This window comes from Podarcis raffonei, chromosome 8 (assembly GCF_027172205.1).
Source record: "Podarcis raffonei isolate rPodRaf1 chromosome 8, rPodRaf1.pri, whole genome shotgun sequence".
Classification (NCBI taxonomy): domain Eukaryota; kingdom Metazoa; phylum Chordata; class Lepidosauria; order Squamata; family Lacertidae; genus Podarcis; species Podarcis raffonei.
In genome coordinates, this window is record NC_070609.1 from 74,990,233 (window position 1) to 75,007,920 (window position 17,688).

The following is a 17,688-nucleotide window of genomic DNA, read 5'->3' on the forward strand; positions in this document are numbered from 1 at the left end:
CCCACAGAGGTCAAGGTTCAAAGTTAGTTTGTATGGGAGATGATGCTCTTCTAGTTATGCTGAACACAGATTCTTATTTCGGACCAACTAACATTCAAGATGCAATGCACAAACTTTACATTGCAGGCTGCTCCTCGTGCCTAGATATTTGTGAAATTTGGTTGGGGGGGGGGGAGATGTTTCTTGATCACATGGCATTTGCCAAACTTGAAGCTTCACTACACAGTGTCCCAGTCAATCGACCCTGTTCAGGAAACAGTGCCCTTAAACGTAGAAACTTTGGGACAACTGCCTTGTTGTTGTTGTTTAATCCATTTGTTGCCATGATTTGTTGTTCTCAATAATAATAGTAATGATTTTATTATTTATACCCTGCCCAGCTGGCCTCTGAGTGGCTACCAGTACATATAAAAACATAGTAAGACATCAAAAACTTCCCAATACAGGGTTGCCTTCAGATGTCTTCTAAAAGTTGTGTAGTTCTTTTAGATGGGAGGGCATTCCACAGGGAGGGCACTACTGCCAAGAAGGCCCTCTGCCTAGTTCCCTCACTTCTCTTAGTGAGGGAACCACAAGATGACTCTTGGAGCTGAACTTCAGTGTCTGGGCTGAACGATAAGGATAGAGATGCTCCTTCAGGTATACAAGGCCAAGGTCATTTAAAAATGGCTGTTCTTGCCATTTTTATTGCTTTTTAAAAAATGTTTTACAGTTACTTATATTTTGTGTCAGATCTGTCTTACAGAATACCTGGTGTTCCACCAAAATGACTCATGGAGAAAGAAATACAGAAATATTAAGAAAGATGTTACTGCCAGAGAATCTTCTGAACCAGCCTCATTAGATAAGCTTGGAAGGAATAGTGGGGTCGTATCCAATATCAGTCCTACTCAGTAGATCCACTGAAAAGAATGGAAATGGATCACATAGGTTCATTAATTTCAGTGTGTCTACCCTAAGTATAACTTGATTGGATATAAACCTGTGTTTTACATGCCTTCTGGTTTTTGATCCTTCTACAATTTTTATCATTATAATTTCTCAACTCTTGCTGAAGATTTGTCAGGCTGAAAATGTGCCCTTCAACTGGTTATTAACATATAATTCCTACTGATCTTTTAAATTTATTTTTAATTTGATTGCTAGCTAAATTTATTTTTAAGTTGACTGCTAGCTAAATTTAGTTTTGATTGCTTAAATTTCAACACAAAAACACAGCAAGTCATCAGAGAGACACTTATACACAATAATGGTATGTACAATTCTATATAGGTATATTAAACCTACACATAATTTAGGTGCACCATAGTTCTTTTTTAGGTGCAGGTAATGGTCACGCAGACTGTTCCTTGAAACGTAAGTTTAAAAGCCCCACTAACTTGCATAAAATTGTTCTACTGGTTCTTTGCCTTTCATCATGAAAATGTTACAGGTTATCTTTCCAGCAATTGTGAGGCTTCGTAAGGTTTTATATCACAGCTCAAGAGACAGATTATTTAAATTTGTGTAATAGAAAGTCTAGCAGCTACAAGAAACCAAGTTAGCAGTTCCTTTGGATAATTTATAATTATAATTCTCAAAATTATATTGATATTAGTTTGCAGGTATTTTTTAAAAGAACAATTATATTTTTACTGGGTGCTCTGTAAAGAGCAGAGATGATTATTATTATTATTAAGCAACTATTAAGGCTATAAAGTAGCATTTATATATAAAGCCAGGATTCACAGAAGCTGCTCATAAACTCTCAACCCCACTAATACAAGCATTTTTGAACATTTTCAGAAATGGCTTGAGCTCTTGAAAACCTCCCATGGCAGAGAATTTAACAAAAATTTAATAAGTCCAAATGACCACAGGAAGCTACCCTATCATGAATCAGGGCATTAGTCCACCTGACTCCATACTGTCCACATTGGCTGGCAGCAGCTTGCCAGAATTTCTAATAGGGGACATTCTCTGCCATGCCCAGAGAGGATGGGGATTGAACTGGGGGTCATCTACAAACAAAGCAAATGCTCAGCTACTGAACTATGGCCTTTCCTGTAAGGCACAGGAAGCAAAGTAAGACAATTTGGTCCTGCCAGTTCAATACACTGACTGGCAATTGCTCTCTGAGATTTCAATGAAGCAGTCTTTCCCAACCTTACCAGGAGATGCTAGGAATGGAACCTGGAACCTTCTACATGCAAAACAGGTGTTCTACCAATGAGCTTTCCTTGTTGCAAAGAAATGTAACATGATGCTACATCAATGGACCAGTGAAGAAAAAGCTCTAGGAGGTCAAAAGATGGTACAGGTTTTTCAATATGGGACACTTAGGCACCACCACGTTACAGAAGAAGAAGTATTTCTATACACTTTGTGAGGCCTTGATGATGATGCCCCCCCTCCAAAATGTTTTCAGATACAAAGCATTTTAGAGTAATCAGCTCCAGTAGCCAGCACAGGTTTCTTTTCAGGAGGGATAATAAATACAACTTTAATATGACATGTCAGCTAAAATACTGCAGCTTTTGTTAGCAAAGTAGTCCTGAGATTAAAAGCAAAAAAAAAAAAAAAAAGCCATCTCATGCCCGGCAGATATGTTCTGTAATTAAGATCCAATGACAACTTTTTCTCAGCACACTGAAAACAACACTAGCCTTTGTCTATTCCCTTTTTTCTTTTAAAAGGTTAATGCAGCTCCTTTGGAAAGGTGAAACCCTTATTGATTAGGTTAAATACTGGATGGCTCTCTGGTTTTTACTGGCAATGAAGGTATGTTATTTCACTCCCTTGTGGTTGTTTTTGTCAATATGCAAGGGATAATCCTCCAGCAGCTTGCAAATCCTGCTTCGGGAATTGGATCCTGCTCTGTCAAGCTATCACATTCTTCCTTCACCAATGCCTCCTTTAGAAGGTCAAATATTCCTGGACCCTTATTCCTGGGTTAACACTTTGCTTAGCAGATCAAAGGCAGGGTACCTGCTTTCTGTGGAGAACCTTTACCACTGGCTGGTCAACCTTCCTTCCCATCCACCCGAATCCACATGCAGCTCCTCCTAGAGGTCTGATAATTTTTTCTCTTGGAAGCAAAAGCAGCTGGAAACCATCACTTGAGGAGGCAAGCTTTCCACCCAGCCCTGTTCCACAGCTACCTGCACTCCTTGCTCCCAAGGAAGCTGGCCTTTTCCCACCACTGGCCAGCAGAGAGAAGTCTCCCCCACCCACACTATTTTGTTGGAGGGGGAGAATAGTCTGGGGCTCTGGGGAAAGTATACATGGCTCTTCTCCCAGCCACCATTTTATTCTTACCAGTAACACAGTGAGATGAGTTAGGCTATGTGCGTGGAACTCACTCAATGTCATCTAGTGAGATTCATTACAGAAGGGAGATTTGAACATGGGTCTCCTTAGTTATTGTTGGCATCCTTCTGTCTTGAATGGAGTATGCCTCCGGGGGTGCATTAGTATGTCTGGAGGGTCAGGGCTGCCTAGACAACAAGGACCCCCCCCCGCCTCACTGATGTGATCCAAAGGAAAGCATAGCAATACATTTGAGACTAGCTTGGCTGCAGGAGCTGCTGGAAGGAGGAGTACATGGTGCCATCCAACCACCTTAGAGACTCCACCTCAGTACTAGCCCAGCATACTAACTACTATGCCCAACTGTCTTATCATCCTCTAGGGTGCCCTCCAATGCAGCACCCTCCAGGTGTCCCTAGGACTACAACTCCCTTCATCCCGGCTAACTGACCATGCCGACTGGGGCTAATAGATGTTGGAGTCCTACAACAATTGGAAGACTCCACATTGGCTACCCCTGCTTTGGTGACTGGGAGGCTGCTATACATACCGCCCCCACCCCAAAGTATCCCTGTTATAACTTAAATTTTTATTTAGCGTTTTAACTTTTTATTATGGATTTTAGTTATCAGCTGAGAACCAGTCTAAGTTGAAAAGTGGGGTGTGGTACACACACACAATCCACCCCATTTTGTAAAATCCTGCCCCCTTGCTTTCCCCTTTAACACAATTCTACCCTTTTATTTTAGATTTTGATTAGCACAAGCAGCTAACTCAAGTCAAGGAAAGCAAGGACAGTCCAATTTTGCCCAACCAGCTTAAAATTGCCCCAAAACATCTTAATGCAGTTAGCTGCCAGGGCAAAAACACCTCAGCTTTATGGGAACAAGGACTCACCCATCAAAGCACTGACTCCACGTACACAGGATTAGGCCACTGCCCAAGTCGGTTAAAAAGCGACTCCTACTACTATTAACACTTGGCTCAGAGAACAAGGGCATGGATAAGAGACCAGCTTACGCCCACCCCGCGAAGAGATACTGATTATTACCTCTCCGCATTTTCTTCTGCTGTCGCAGCTATTTTGAGCATCCCATCCAACGTTACTGGACAGGCAGAAGCACTGCCTGATCTAGTTCATCACAATGGGTGCCCATATGCCTTTCCAAGCTTTGCATTGACAAAGTCAGGTCCTGTTTGTTGTCTTCCAATGATGTACACTCAGTTGGCCACTGTGAGAACAGGGGGCTGGAATAGATGGGGCACTGGTTCTAAACTCCATCGCCTGTCAGCCTTAGGGAGCAATCAAAAATTATGCAGATGATATAAGCTAGTCTACTGACTGAAAGTAAGGGCTCTTCTAAGACCCATATGGGTCAGTGGTGGGGAATCTTTTCAAATTCAAGGGCAACATTCCTTCAAGGGCAACCTTCCAAGAGCTACATACTAGTAGTGGGTGTGGCAAATGGATGCAGCACTCACCTTAGTGGCTTTTGTACTCACCCCCCACCCTCCATCTTGTCAAACAAGTGGTAAAAAGTGTTTGCGGTTAAGATTAAGAAACCAGCCACCAACGGAAACCACATGAGTTGTTCATAGTCCACAATGACTTCCTGGGCATGACTAGCAGACTAGCTTTTGGCCCCAGTCTGTGATGGAGAAAGCCTAAAAAGTAGAAACTGATGCCCATTCAGCTAAATCAGCAAACAGTTCCAGTGCCCTACCTAATCTATTAAATCACTGCTGAGCCATTTCAGCATGAAGTGAATTATAAAGTGACACTCACTTTTTAAAGTTTTGCACTGCCCATTAAAGCACCTGAAGGTTGAAACTGGTCTTCCACCCCATCAACAAACTTCTAAAAAATACATCTCAAAAACTTAATGTTTAAAGAAAAACACAGCTGAACACCTAAGTTCTAAAATTGGAACGGTATGGATAAAATTGGTTCCTGTGCAAAGAGGACATGCAATTCTCCCCCACCCCCAACACATGAATAAACACACACACACACACACACACACACACACTTTCTTGAAACATTTGATCAGCCTACCATGGGCTTAGCCAGGATTCATGTCGGGGTGCAAGCTTTATGCTGGGGGGGCAGAATCTCAGTTAAGTATTTTTATTGATTTACTTAATTGGAGGGGCACCTGCCCCCCCTTGGCTACACCCATGCAGCCTATTCAGATATATTTTTCTTTTTACCTCCTTTTCTTGCCTGCATTTTCCTTCCAGTGAAAGTAAGATGAGCCTGTGGTGTAATTTTGATATATGTATTCTTCTTTCCCAGTAAGCATCCTATCTCAAGCACCACTCTCTGATCCCTCTTTCTTCTGCTTTTGTATGAATGTTATCGGTGAAGCTTGGGATTATATCCAGCTATGTGTTTATTTGGAGCAGATCCATGGAAATTAATGGATCTAAATTTTGTATACTAATTTCAATTGGACTACTCAGAGCAGGACTAGCACTGGATACTCAGCCACATTGGGCAAAAAGTTCCTACACTGCAGGAGGTTGGACTAGATCAGGCCCTCCCAATCTTGAGTCTCCAGTTGATTTCTGACTACAACACCCATCATCCCTAGCTAGCAGGTCAGGGATGATGGGAACTGTAGTCCAAAAACAGCTGGAGGACACCCCCCCAAGTTTGGGAAACCCTGAACTATAGGATCCTCAAGATCCCTTCCAACTCTACAATTCTGCACACCATAATGCTTCATATTGCAATGTCTGTAACTGAAAGACAAAAATCATTTAATGCAAAGGTATTAAATGAAGCTCATTACACAACCATGGAAATAATCCAAGACCTGTTCGCTTAGTCACCCATAGCAAATAAAGAGTCCCTGCCAGGCAATCAGGCAGTGATTGCTTGAGGAGTGTTGTCTCCTTCATTTTTCCTACCCCCATATGAAACAAGTGAATTGAAAACATTATTTTTGCATTGGGCTATGCAAAAGGTAGCTTTGGCTTTATTGTATGTCTCATAGGGACAGATTTCTGTGCATATATATCCCTCCAGATTGTCCCCTTTAACGTGCAGTTTGAAAGAAGTTTCCCAGGCCAAACAAAAGCATTCTCCTACCGTATTCATGCTGTGCTAACAAATGGAGGACTGAAAGAGCAGAAACAAAAAGAAGCAAACCTGAGTAGAGCTGCTTTCATCACCACAAAGCAGCTAACAGTGAGAAGCGTTGTCCATTTTAAAAGCACGAAGGGCCCTGCCAGTAATTTAGATCCAGCAGCTTCGCAACATTCTTCAACAATGCAACAGACAGGAGGAAAGTGTTACTGATTCTGAAAATGGAAGCTCTGAGGTAGATGTACAGCCCTCCTCCAACTTGGTGCTCTCCAGATATTTTGGGTGACAATTCATCAGCCTCTGGCTAGTAGTCTAAAAGATCTGGAGGGCACCAAGTTGGTGAAGGCTGATATAAAATGTAAAAAAGAAAAGTAATATAAAAACCCCTCCTTGTCGGATTGGAAGCCATGAACTCTTTGCTAGTTCTGTGCAAGTTAGTTCCTAGGATTGAAAAGCAACACACACATTTTCAAGCCTCCAGCTCTCCATAGCATCCTGGGCATAGCTATAAATATATGTGGATACCACTGCTGGATCAGGCCAAGGGCCCATCTAGTTCATCAGCCTGTTCTTACAGAGGCCAATAAGATGCCCTTTTGGAAACCCGCAAGCAGGACCTGAACACAAGAGCCCTCTCCCCTCTTGTGGTTTCCAGAAACTGGTATTCAGAAGCATCATTGCCTCTGACCATAGAAACAAAGGCCTGTGTTTGTACAAGAATATGAATTAATCTGTTTGGCTTTAAATAAGCCGAGTAAACCTCCAAAACCAGACGTCTAGGAAAAGCATAGGTAGCTGCCTTCTATCTGGCTCAGTATTGCCTACACTGACAGGCAGTGGCTCTCCAGGGTTTCAGGCAGTGTTCTCTCCCTGCGCAACTTGGGAGATGCCAAGGATTGAATGTGGGATCTTCTGCTCTACTACTGAGCTACAGCCCTTCCAAAATATCCTTCTGAAATATTAGAGCCTTTCCAGATGATGGCAGCCATATGAAAACAGTGATAAACCACACTATGCTAAATGGGAAACCAGAGACTGTCACCAAAGAAAATCCTTGCACAGCCTTGAATCTCTTTGCAGCAATAGCGCTTCCATCACTTCCGGGTTCGCAATAAATAGCACAGCCAATTGAGAAAGGCAACTGCCATCTGGCCACATTTAAAGTCAGGCTATAAAAATTCAGCAACTGTGCTCTATTTCAAGTATATATAAAATCAGCCATAGGAAAAGAAACATTTACGTTTTAACAGCAAAATAACTCCCAAATCACATTTTTGGAAATTTGAACCAAACAAGCAAGAAAAAGCCAGATATAGGACAATGTAGCTTCAAGGTACATTATCAACAGATGAGCAATAAGGCAGGCAAAAAGATCACACAATCCTAGCACAGTTGCCCACATATACCTATTGCTAGTCATTTGTGACACACTGTTCATCTCAATCAACTCTCCTATACAGAATACAACACTAATAGCAAATCACAGGACATTCATCTTTACATATTTGTCTGAGCATATTGCTAGGGGTGAAAACTTGCATAGAACTGAGCTGTAAAATTGTTTTAAGAATATACCAAGGGGACAGCAGTTGTCCCAGAGTTGCAAATAAATCCAAGAAGTTTACTAGTCCACAATAAACCCTTACTAGCCCAAAAAATAGGCTTTCCACTGGCTACTATAGAACGCTTCTTTCAAGTTTAATTTCAGAGAGGGGAGGTATGAGAGGACAGGAGCCCATGGGTGCCAAGGAAGGCCTTGGCACCCATGAGCGCTGTGTTGGCAACCCATGGCATAAATCAATATGCAATGGGGCAGTACTAAACTTCCCCACTCCCTTACTAAAGCTTTCCCACCTAGTTATCAGTAGGAAACTGTTGGTGATTTCCAGTGGCTGTTTACTTGTCCATGTTATTCCAAATTAACACGGTATGAGTGATCATGATCATGTGCATATCACATTATTAGAGTGTGTCCTTCTGGCATAAGATGCTCAACCTAAGGTCATTTCTCATCTGTCCCAGGTTCGCTCCTCAATGGCATCTACAGACAGGACCGGGAAACTCCCCTTGTCCAAAAACACTGGAGAGAGCTGCTGCCAGTCAGTGCAGAGTAGACAATACTGCGCTAGAAGGACGATGAGCTGACTCAGTATTAGGCAGCTTCTTGGGTTCCTATTTAAAATAAGCCCTTTAATTCAAAAATATGGGGACTGAAATCTTGCTTTTTAAGGAAGGAGGCACAATTCAGTAGTGCAGCAATATCTTTGCATGCAGAATGTATCAGGTTCAATCTGCAGCAACTTCAGGGGGGGCTGGAAATGTGTCCTTGTCTGAAACTGTGAAAAGCTGCTGCCAGTCAGAATAGAGCAGGCTTCCTCAAACCTGGCCCTCCAGATGTTTTTGGCCTACAATTCCCATGATCCCTGGCTAAAAGGATCAGTGGTCAGGGATGATGGGAATTGTAGTCTCAAAAACATCTGTAGGGCCGAGTTTGAGGAAGCCTGGAATAGAGGATACTGAGCTAGATGGACCAGTGGTCTTGTTCAGTATTAGTCAGCTTCCTATGTTCTTAGATATGAAGAACAGGAAGCACCATAAAGACCAACATGTTTATTGTGCCATAAACTTTTGTGGACTGGAGTCCACTGATCCAATAGAAAACATGCATGGTAATAAACATGTTATGTCTTCAAGATGTCGGAAGACTTTACTGTGTTGTGTTATGTTGCAACACACCAACCCTCTGGAAATAGCTACAGTGAATGAAATTTAAGAGACAAGCACAGTTGTGAATCCATTGGGATGAAAACTAAACATTTCCACAGATGATTGAAAGGTTCAGTTTTTATCAGCAAAATACCCCAACATCACCTGTACCACCTTAAAAATAAATCAGTTTGAAGTCAAATGGGTTGTGTCCCATGTTGGTCCTACTCAGTGTAGACCCATTGAAATTTAGACATGACTAAGTTAAACTTCAATGGGTCTACTCTGAGTAGGACTTCGTGAAATGGATGTCTATAAAAACATTTTAAACGGCACATGTTTTAAACAGCAATTAAGCCATCTCACAATATGATTGGGGGGAGCTCCGGCTCCACATTTAGGGAAAGAAACATTTGCAACCCCAAAAACACAATCTGCAATGCGTCCTTACTTCCCAGCTCAAGGCCCAGCGATAACACAAGAGCTGCAAAAGGTTAAACAGCTAGAGAGGTGTGAGAAGGGATTGTGTTTGCTTTAAATGACAGAAAGCACTCTCAATGAAATTGCAGTGGTTTAAGGTTCCCAGAGATTCAGTAAGGTGTCCAATTCTCTGCATCTATTCACAGCTGACGATCAAAAAACCAATTCCACCATCTAAAATACCATCGCTGCTTGGAAAGGGGTGGGGGGGGAATCATACTCTCAACAGAGAAAGAGCTTTTTGCAAGCCTAGAGACAGACAGTATTTACACCATTGTTAATCTCATCAGATTGGTCCAGTTTAACCTTGCCTTGCCACAAGCAACAACGGCTGTCTCTTATCATCAAAGGGACAAACAGAAGTCTAGTTGGGAAATAATTTGCAGAGTGTGAGAGAAATGATTTGCATGACAAAAACAAAGAAAGTGTGTGCCGGCAGAGAGCTGCTGCGGACTCCCTCCCCCCACTCACAAGCAGTGCCATTATACCCCCCACATTCCATTCCTCCCTGCTAACCCAGATTATGAGCCAAAGTGGGCAGCGGAGGACACAGCCTGGACAGCCAGAATCGCCCGCCAGATAAAAACACTGGCAGTCTCTCTATCTGGGGAGTAAGCAGGTTTTCTTTCCATCTCCAACATGATCAGGTTGCCCTATGGAATTTTTTCCTCACTGCCGGAAAAGGAGGGAGGGGATTATACCAAAGCAAAACAAAGCAAGAGGGAGGGGGGCACTGCGGGCACTGTGTAAACATTCTCCCTGACCCTGTAGGACAGCATATATAGGGGGCACCTTTCTGTCACCTTCCTCCATCTGTTCCATACGGCACCATATAGACTTGAAGGGATAAGAAGCCCATCACCACCAAGGACACTGCTATTTCCTTCCCCATTTGCACTCTGATCCAGATACACAGAGCATATGATTTGGGGACGTGATTAAGCCTTGTTAAATCCCTATAGGGGAAAGGAGCTCAACATACAGGAATGCAGGGGGGGGGAATGGCATAGGGTGGTATAAAAGAGGCATCACTGGAGAAAAGAGTGATAGATGGACTTAACCTCAGAGATAGATTCATGGGCACAGGCGATTAAATTCTAAAACTACAGAGGGAGGAAGGCTATCCATCATCCCCTTTCCCGAGGGGGGAAATAGTGCCCCCACACACTAAAAAGATGTATCCTCTTAAAAGAGTGAAAAGGTAGGAGGAGCGATCTTCCTAAGCCCCCCACCTCTTATCAAAAGATGCCCTTGCATGAAGGACTCTACACCTCCAAAGTCAGATATATGGAGGGAAACAATTCCTTTGGCAGGGTCCGGAGTCTGGATCCTTCAAACACATGTGCCTTTCTGAGATGGTTTAAAACCAGGGGAGAGGAAGGAGGAATAGAGGAGGCAGAGAATAGCTTTTATACAGAACGTGGAAAGGCCAATGGTGGTCCAGAAAGTACATTTGGATGTAAGAGCGTGGGGTGGTGGTGGTGGTGGACAGAATACTAATAATTAATAAGCACAGTGGGGAGGCAAACATTGGGGGGGGGGAGCAGAGATGCAGGAAGTACAGGCCCCCTAAGAGGAAAGCTACAGGAAACAGCTTCAAAAGGACAGGCTGACAAATGCATGTTCGCCAAGCCATACTTAGAGGGGTCCCTGAAGTGGGGTGGGCAGTATAAGGTAAGTATCCTGTGCGTAGGAAGGTGCTGGTTTGGGGGTCTGGGAGAGTGCTTTAGAAAGGGGAAGAGTAAAAAAAACAGGCAAGTGTCTGTATGAAAGTTTGTGTATCTATGTGTGCTTAAGGGAGTGAAATAGACAAATATTGGGGTGGAGAGATTTACTGATAATGGCATGTTGGTGTTTCCTATGTAAGTACTATGTTAAAAAGAGTGGAGGTATTCTGCTTAGAGGGGAGGAGGTGTTGCTATGAGGTGGGGAAGATGGGATGAAGTGGAAAGGGAATCAAATCCACCCCCCCCCCAAAAAAAAATACAAGAAAGTGAGTGCATGTATGGAAAAGAGAGTATTAGGTGTATTATGAAACAACAATGCTATATTCTTAATATAAGGAGGGATGTAGTGCAGTAGGGTTACATCATTTATTAAATAATGGAATGTTATAATATCCTTGTTAATCAGGGACTATTAATGATGCACTGTATTATAATGGACAATATAAGTACAAGGATAAAATATTGCATTATCAAACAATGCAATATTAAGCACTATACTCTATTAGGTATTAATAGTTTTCTGGCTGAAGAGTGGAGCCTAAGTACTTTAAATATATACTTTATAAATTATTCATTTTATTAATATATTTCTATTATTAAACAGCTGTGGAAGATTACATATAAAAGTATGAATATGCAATAGTGCCTATATCACTACTAACCAAAGCAATATTAAAATATCCTTATATTAATGGCTGCAATATTAACTTGTACATTCATATACATACATACATACATACATACACACAACCATTGTATTTATATATACAGTATTACATTAGATATTATTTATTACACACCTAATCCTATATATATCCACTCAGAAGTACATTGCACTGACTTCCATGGGGCTTAGGATGAATATCCATCTTAAACACATACACACCTATGAAAGCATACTACAATAATAAAAATATATAACATTATCAAATCATGCAATATTTATATTATGCACTGTCAGACAACTGCACTTTACAGAAAAGGACCCTTAAAAAATATCTCCTAATACAAATGCAGCAAGATCTAATAAATAAGAACACTGAGTGATTTTCACACAGGGTACACTCTTAGGAGACCCACTGAAATTAATGAACCTAAATTGCCCATGCTCACTAACTTCAACGGGTCTACTCCAAGTCGGACTAATGTGAAATGCCACCTGCTGTTATCATATTGTGTGCTGCAATAAGCATCCCAACACAGTTAAACAGACATCTTCCCATTAGGAATACAGAATGAGGCTAACAAATAATTACAATATCGCATGTGCAAAAAAAGGGGCCCAGTACTGTTTCAAGGCGGTTCTCCTAACGCAAATACAGCAAAACACAACACATTAATAAACCACCACCACCAATAAAACAAACAAGCCAACAAATCACGATATTGCACAGCGCGGTAAGTGACCCACAGTAGGTTCTAAAGAGCAATGCAACCGCAGCGCAGGCACAACAAACGAAGCAGCAGCATCACCTTCGTCGTCCTTATTGATCCTTTCCATACCAATGCTACGTTATTCATCATAATCATTATTGCAACGTCACTGCTATCTATATTAGTGCAACGCAAATCTTTATATGCATATATACATGCGCATACCTGTATCTATCCGTATACAGAAAACGCGCGCCCAAACACACATACGCGTCTATCTACATATGCATATGGATAGACATTTCTGCAATAAAAAGGGAAAACGCAAGCACCGTTACGAAGGTCTCCTTGGCAAGGCAAGTGTAGCACCGTGCCTAAGGTACTATCAGTTAAGTGCAACGCTAAGGCGTTATCCTCCTATGGCACTAACGGGGTGGGGTGGCTGGAGACCTGGACACCCCAACCTATTTTTTAAAAATTTATCACACTCACACACACACAATATTGTTGTTTTCCTCCCCCACCCTCCCCTCCGCCTCCTGGCTCACCTCGGGCAGCGCGGACCCGTCCGCAGAGCAGCGCAGCCAGGAGGAGGCAGGCGGGCGCCAGCCGGGAGGGCAGCATCTCTGCTAGGCCGGGAAGGCGCTTCTCCGCCTCGCCTCCTCCTCCTTCTCCTCCCCGGCGCCCCCCGACCGACCCCCCGTTGAGGGGGAGGGCAAAAAAAAAGGGCTAAAGGAAACGGAGGGGGCGGGTATTAGCGATACTAATAACGACACATTAATAAATAATAGCAACGGTAGTAATAAATAAAAAGGGTGAGGGAGGTGTCCGGGGGCGGAAAATAAAAGGGAAGGGAGGAAAGGCAGCCGTTCCTCTCAGCCCAGCCTGGCCGCCGCGTCTTCTCTTCCTCCTCCTCCTCCTCCGCCTCCTGAGCCCGGCGCTGGCTCCGCTGGCTTGCGAACTAAGATGGCGGCCCGCTCCGCTCCCTTTCGCCGCTCCCTCCCGCACCGGTTGCCAGGCGACGGAGCGGGGGAAGGAACCAACTGGGAGGGGAAAGGAGGGGGGCGAGGCGGAGGGGGAGGAGATACCATCGTGCGGAGTGGTGGAGGGGGGAGGAAAGGCAGAGGCTGAAGGAGCAGCCTAAGCCGGGGAGAGGGGAATGGTAGGAGAAACCGTGATTTCACACACACACACACGCTGGAGGAGGAGAATAGAATCGTGGGGTTGGAAAGGATCCTGTGGGTCATCCATTCCAACCCCCTGCAATGCAGCAATCTCTGGACCCAACGTGGAGCTCACTTCCAGCTCTACATTTCTATGATTAGAGGATTCATTTTACTGGGAGATCTCAGGTGCAGGTGAAAAGCAAAAAAAGGGCGTGGAGCTGAACTGCGGAACTGTCTGCAGCAGGAGGCAGTGATGGCCGTTGGCCACCTGAACCAATAACTTTAGAAGAGAATTCATGGGGGGGTCACAGCTGTCAACTTTCAGATTTGAAAATAAGGGATCAGCAGCCTCACCTGACCTGGGGAAATCTACGGGATATGTAACAATCCGGCATAGCAGCGGGAAGCAGCGGGAAACGGCGCTGGAAAATTAATAATAATAATAATAATAATAATAATAATAATAATAATAATAATAATTTATTATTTATACCCTGCCCATCTGGCCGAGCCTCCCCAGCCACTCTGGGCAGCTTCCAATCAAGTGTTAAAAGCAATACAGCATTAAATATTAAAAACTTCCCTAAACAGGGCTTCCTTCAGATGTATTTTAAAGAGAAGATAGCTGCTTATTTCCTTCACATCTGAAGGGAGGGTGTTCCACAGGGCGGGCACCACTATCTGGTTCCCTAAGCCCTCACTTCTCGTAATGAGGGAACCGCCAGAAGGCCCTCGGCGCTGGATCTCAGTGTCCGGGCTGAATGATGGGGGTGGAGACGATCCTTAAGGTATACAGGAGCGAGGCTGTTTAGGGCTTTAAAGGTCAGCACCAACACTTTGAATTGTGCTCGGAAACGTACTGGGAGCCAATGCAGATCTCTCAGGACCAGTGTTATGTGGTCCTGGCGGCCACTCCCAGTCACCAGTCTAGCTGCCGCATTCTGGATTAATTGCAGTTTCCAAGTCACCTTCAAAGGTAGCCCCACATAGAGCGTATTGCAGTAATCCAAACGGGAGATAACTAGAGCATGCACCACTCTGGCAAGACAGTCCGCAGGCAGGTAGGGTCTCAGCCTGCGTACCAGGTGGAGCTGGTAGACAGCTGCCCTGGACACAGAATTAACCTGCGCCTCCATGGACAGCTGCGAGTCCAAAATGACTCCTAGGCTGCACACCTGGTCCTTCAGGGGCACAGTTACCCCATTCAGGACCAGGGAGTCCCCCCCACCCGCCTGCCCCCTATCCCCCAAAAACAGTACTTCTGTCTTGTCAGGATTCAACCTCAATCTGTTAGCCGCCATCCATCCTCCAACCGTCTCCAGGCACTCACATAAGGGAATTTCCCGCAAAAAAGGGAAGGTTGACAGCTATGTGGTGGGTGAGGTTATTGATGGCTGATAGCTGCAGTGGCTGAGCGCTGCCCCACAGCTGGAGGCAGTCAAGCTTCCGAATACCACTTGCTGGAAGCTGCAAGAAGGGAGGGTGCTCTCGTGCTCGGGTCCCAGTTGCTAGTTCCCCACAGGCATAATATGGGTGGCCACTGTGAGAACAGGATGCTGGACTAGAAGGACCGCCAGCCTGACCCAGCAGGCTCTGCAGGGTCGTTGTTGCTTTAAAAAGAGGCATTCACCCTGCCTCACCCCCTTCTTACATTAAAGTGGGCTTGCATCAGATGCTAGTCCTGCTCAGAGTAGACTCATTGAAGTTAATGGCATGTAGCCAATCCGTACCACCAGTGACGGGAGGAAGCGGGTGTATGATTATTATTCTTACAACAATTACAAAGAAATTGCAATCTTTATATAGCCGATAAAAACATGGAAAACGGGGGGAAAGAGAGATGCTGATGGGCATGGCCTAATTTAGGACCATTAGTTTCAATTGGTCTACTCTGAGTAGGATTTTAATCGTAGACAACCCACAGTGAGTTCTGCCCCTCAACTGGAGAACCAAGGAACTGAGCTTCTGAGAATTTGGGAATCCAAGCTTGGGGCTTTGCATGTGTTATAAGAATTTAAAGGTCTCAAATATAGAATAAATATTCCTAAATGCACACATACCTAAATATATGAACCATGTGATAGTATGGGAGAGCACTCCTGGAGCCATTTTGACTCTCCCAGTGACCTCAAATATTCCTCTGCAGTAAGGGAGTCAAATGGGGAAAGCCTTCCCATTGCCTTTTTGCTTGCAAATCCTGTCTTAAGGGCATATTTGTGTATGAATAGGGTGAGCCTATGACCTGGATTCAGGAATTAAAGCATTACCATCACAAAAGAATGGCCAGGGTGCCCAGGTAATGCAATCAGTGACCATTATCAGGTATCCTGGAAGACAGGATTCCTGCTGGAGACCTTCTCCTTCTGTGATGTATGTATGATGTTTTAGAGGAGTGGTCTTGGGAGTGGTGGGCAATTTCAAAAATCTACATAAGGGCTTGCCACCATTGTTCAGGGTTCTCCTCCTTCCTGCATGTGGTGAGTAGGGACCCTGTTGCAACTGTTTGTTTCCTTTAATAAAGATCTGGCTTACTAGCTGCTTTGCTTCTCAATATACTCTGGTTGGCCTCTGTTTTCTCCTACCGATAAGGAACCCATTTAAGGATTCTATACAGGCTCCGGAATACCCCATAAGGAAAAGGGAGCAGGTTTTTTTTCCTTATAACATATTAATACCACTTTGTTCTTACGCAGAAGTCCCACTTGAGTTCAAAGGGATATAGGATTGTAATATTACAGTTGTAGATCTACCTGGGGTAGACCCGTTGAAATCAATAGGCATAACTAAATGAGGTCCTTTCTATTTTCAACGGGTTTACTGTGAGCAGGACCTAGTGGGAGAGGCACTGCCAAGTGCAGACAGTTCTGAGCTAGATGGACTAACGGTCTGACTCGGAGTCAACTGACTTTCCATGTTCCAGAATGGTTGTGGGAGAAACCACAACAAAAGTGCTCACATCCCACTCCACCTAGAAGATGAAAAACGCCCCTTCTAGACCTTTGGCTCTATTAAATCTTTGAGCAAGTCTCTGCATTTTCAGAGCAAGGTTGCAGGAGACACTTTTCCTTGGAAATAACCTTACATTTCAGTTGTGTTGTGTTGCATTCTAGTAGGTCAAGTTAATAATAATAATAATAATGTAGTAGTAGTAGTAGTAGTAGTAGTAATAATAATAATAATAATAATAATAATGCAATATTTCCCCCCGTTTGCAGACAGTCTGCAAAGGAGAGGAAGGGGCACTGTCAACAATAAATTCCAATGCTCCATCCATTTTGCATGCCCTTGCAATACCACGTGGGGTTTGCTTTGATTGAGGGGAGGGGAGGGGAGAGGGAGGCAGAATAGCACATAGCAACTGATACACTTTCCACTGAGCACAGCTTGTGTGTGAAAAGTGCACACAGGGGTGCCTGAAAAGGAGACAGCTGATTGCAAATCACAATTGCGTTCCAAAACTCTTTATTGGGTTAGTGAAGGGTCGCAGGGAATATTGGAAGACACCCGCAGCGACATCCCACCTTGCATTGTGCAGAATTTCCCGGTGGAACACAACCCCTGCTGAAAAGGGTTCCTTGCACACATGACACAAACTTAAAGCCCCCCCCAAAAAACCACACCTTGGGATGAATCTTGGGGAGTATAGATTGTGAAGGATGTTGGGAATTGCAGCTCAGTGAGGGGTAGACTACTGATCACAGGTCATCCGCTCCCTCTCAGCTCCCTCGCAGGGTTGTAGTGACAATAAAATGGCAGAGGGAATAATGTGTTATTGAGTTATAACGTGCCTTTATGTTTATGAATACGTGTTTGTCCTCAACCCTATGCCCACAAGAAGTTCTTGAGATGAGCAGAA

At 43.9% G+C, this 17,688-nt stretch overlaps 1 protein-coding gene across 4 annotated transcripts in view; it reads right to left on the reverse strand.

Annotated features, from left to right (window-relative positions):
• Window positions 1-13,608, reverse strand: part of CLSTN1 (calsyntenin 1) — a 60,691-nt gene extending 47,083 nt beyond the window's left edge. For 3 of the 4 annotated variants that reach the window (XM_053400883.1, XM_053400884.1, XM_053400882.1), the window contains exon 1: window positions 13,215-13,608. In XM_053400883.1, the coding sequence (XP_053256858.1) occupies window positions 13,215-13,290 (76 nt within the window). In that variant the 5' untranslated portion in view covers window positions 13,291-13,608. The remainder of the gene's footprint in view (window positions 1-13,214) is intronic. The other variant, XM_053400885.1, reaches the window with a different exon arrangement.
• Window positions 13,609-17,688: the final 4,080 nt, after the last annotated feature.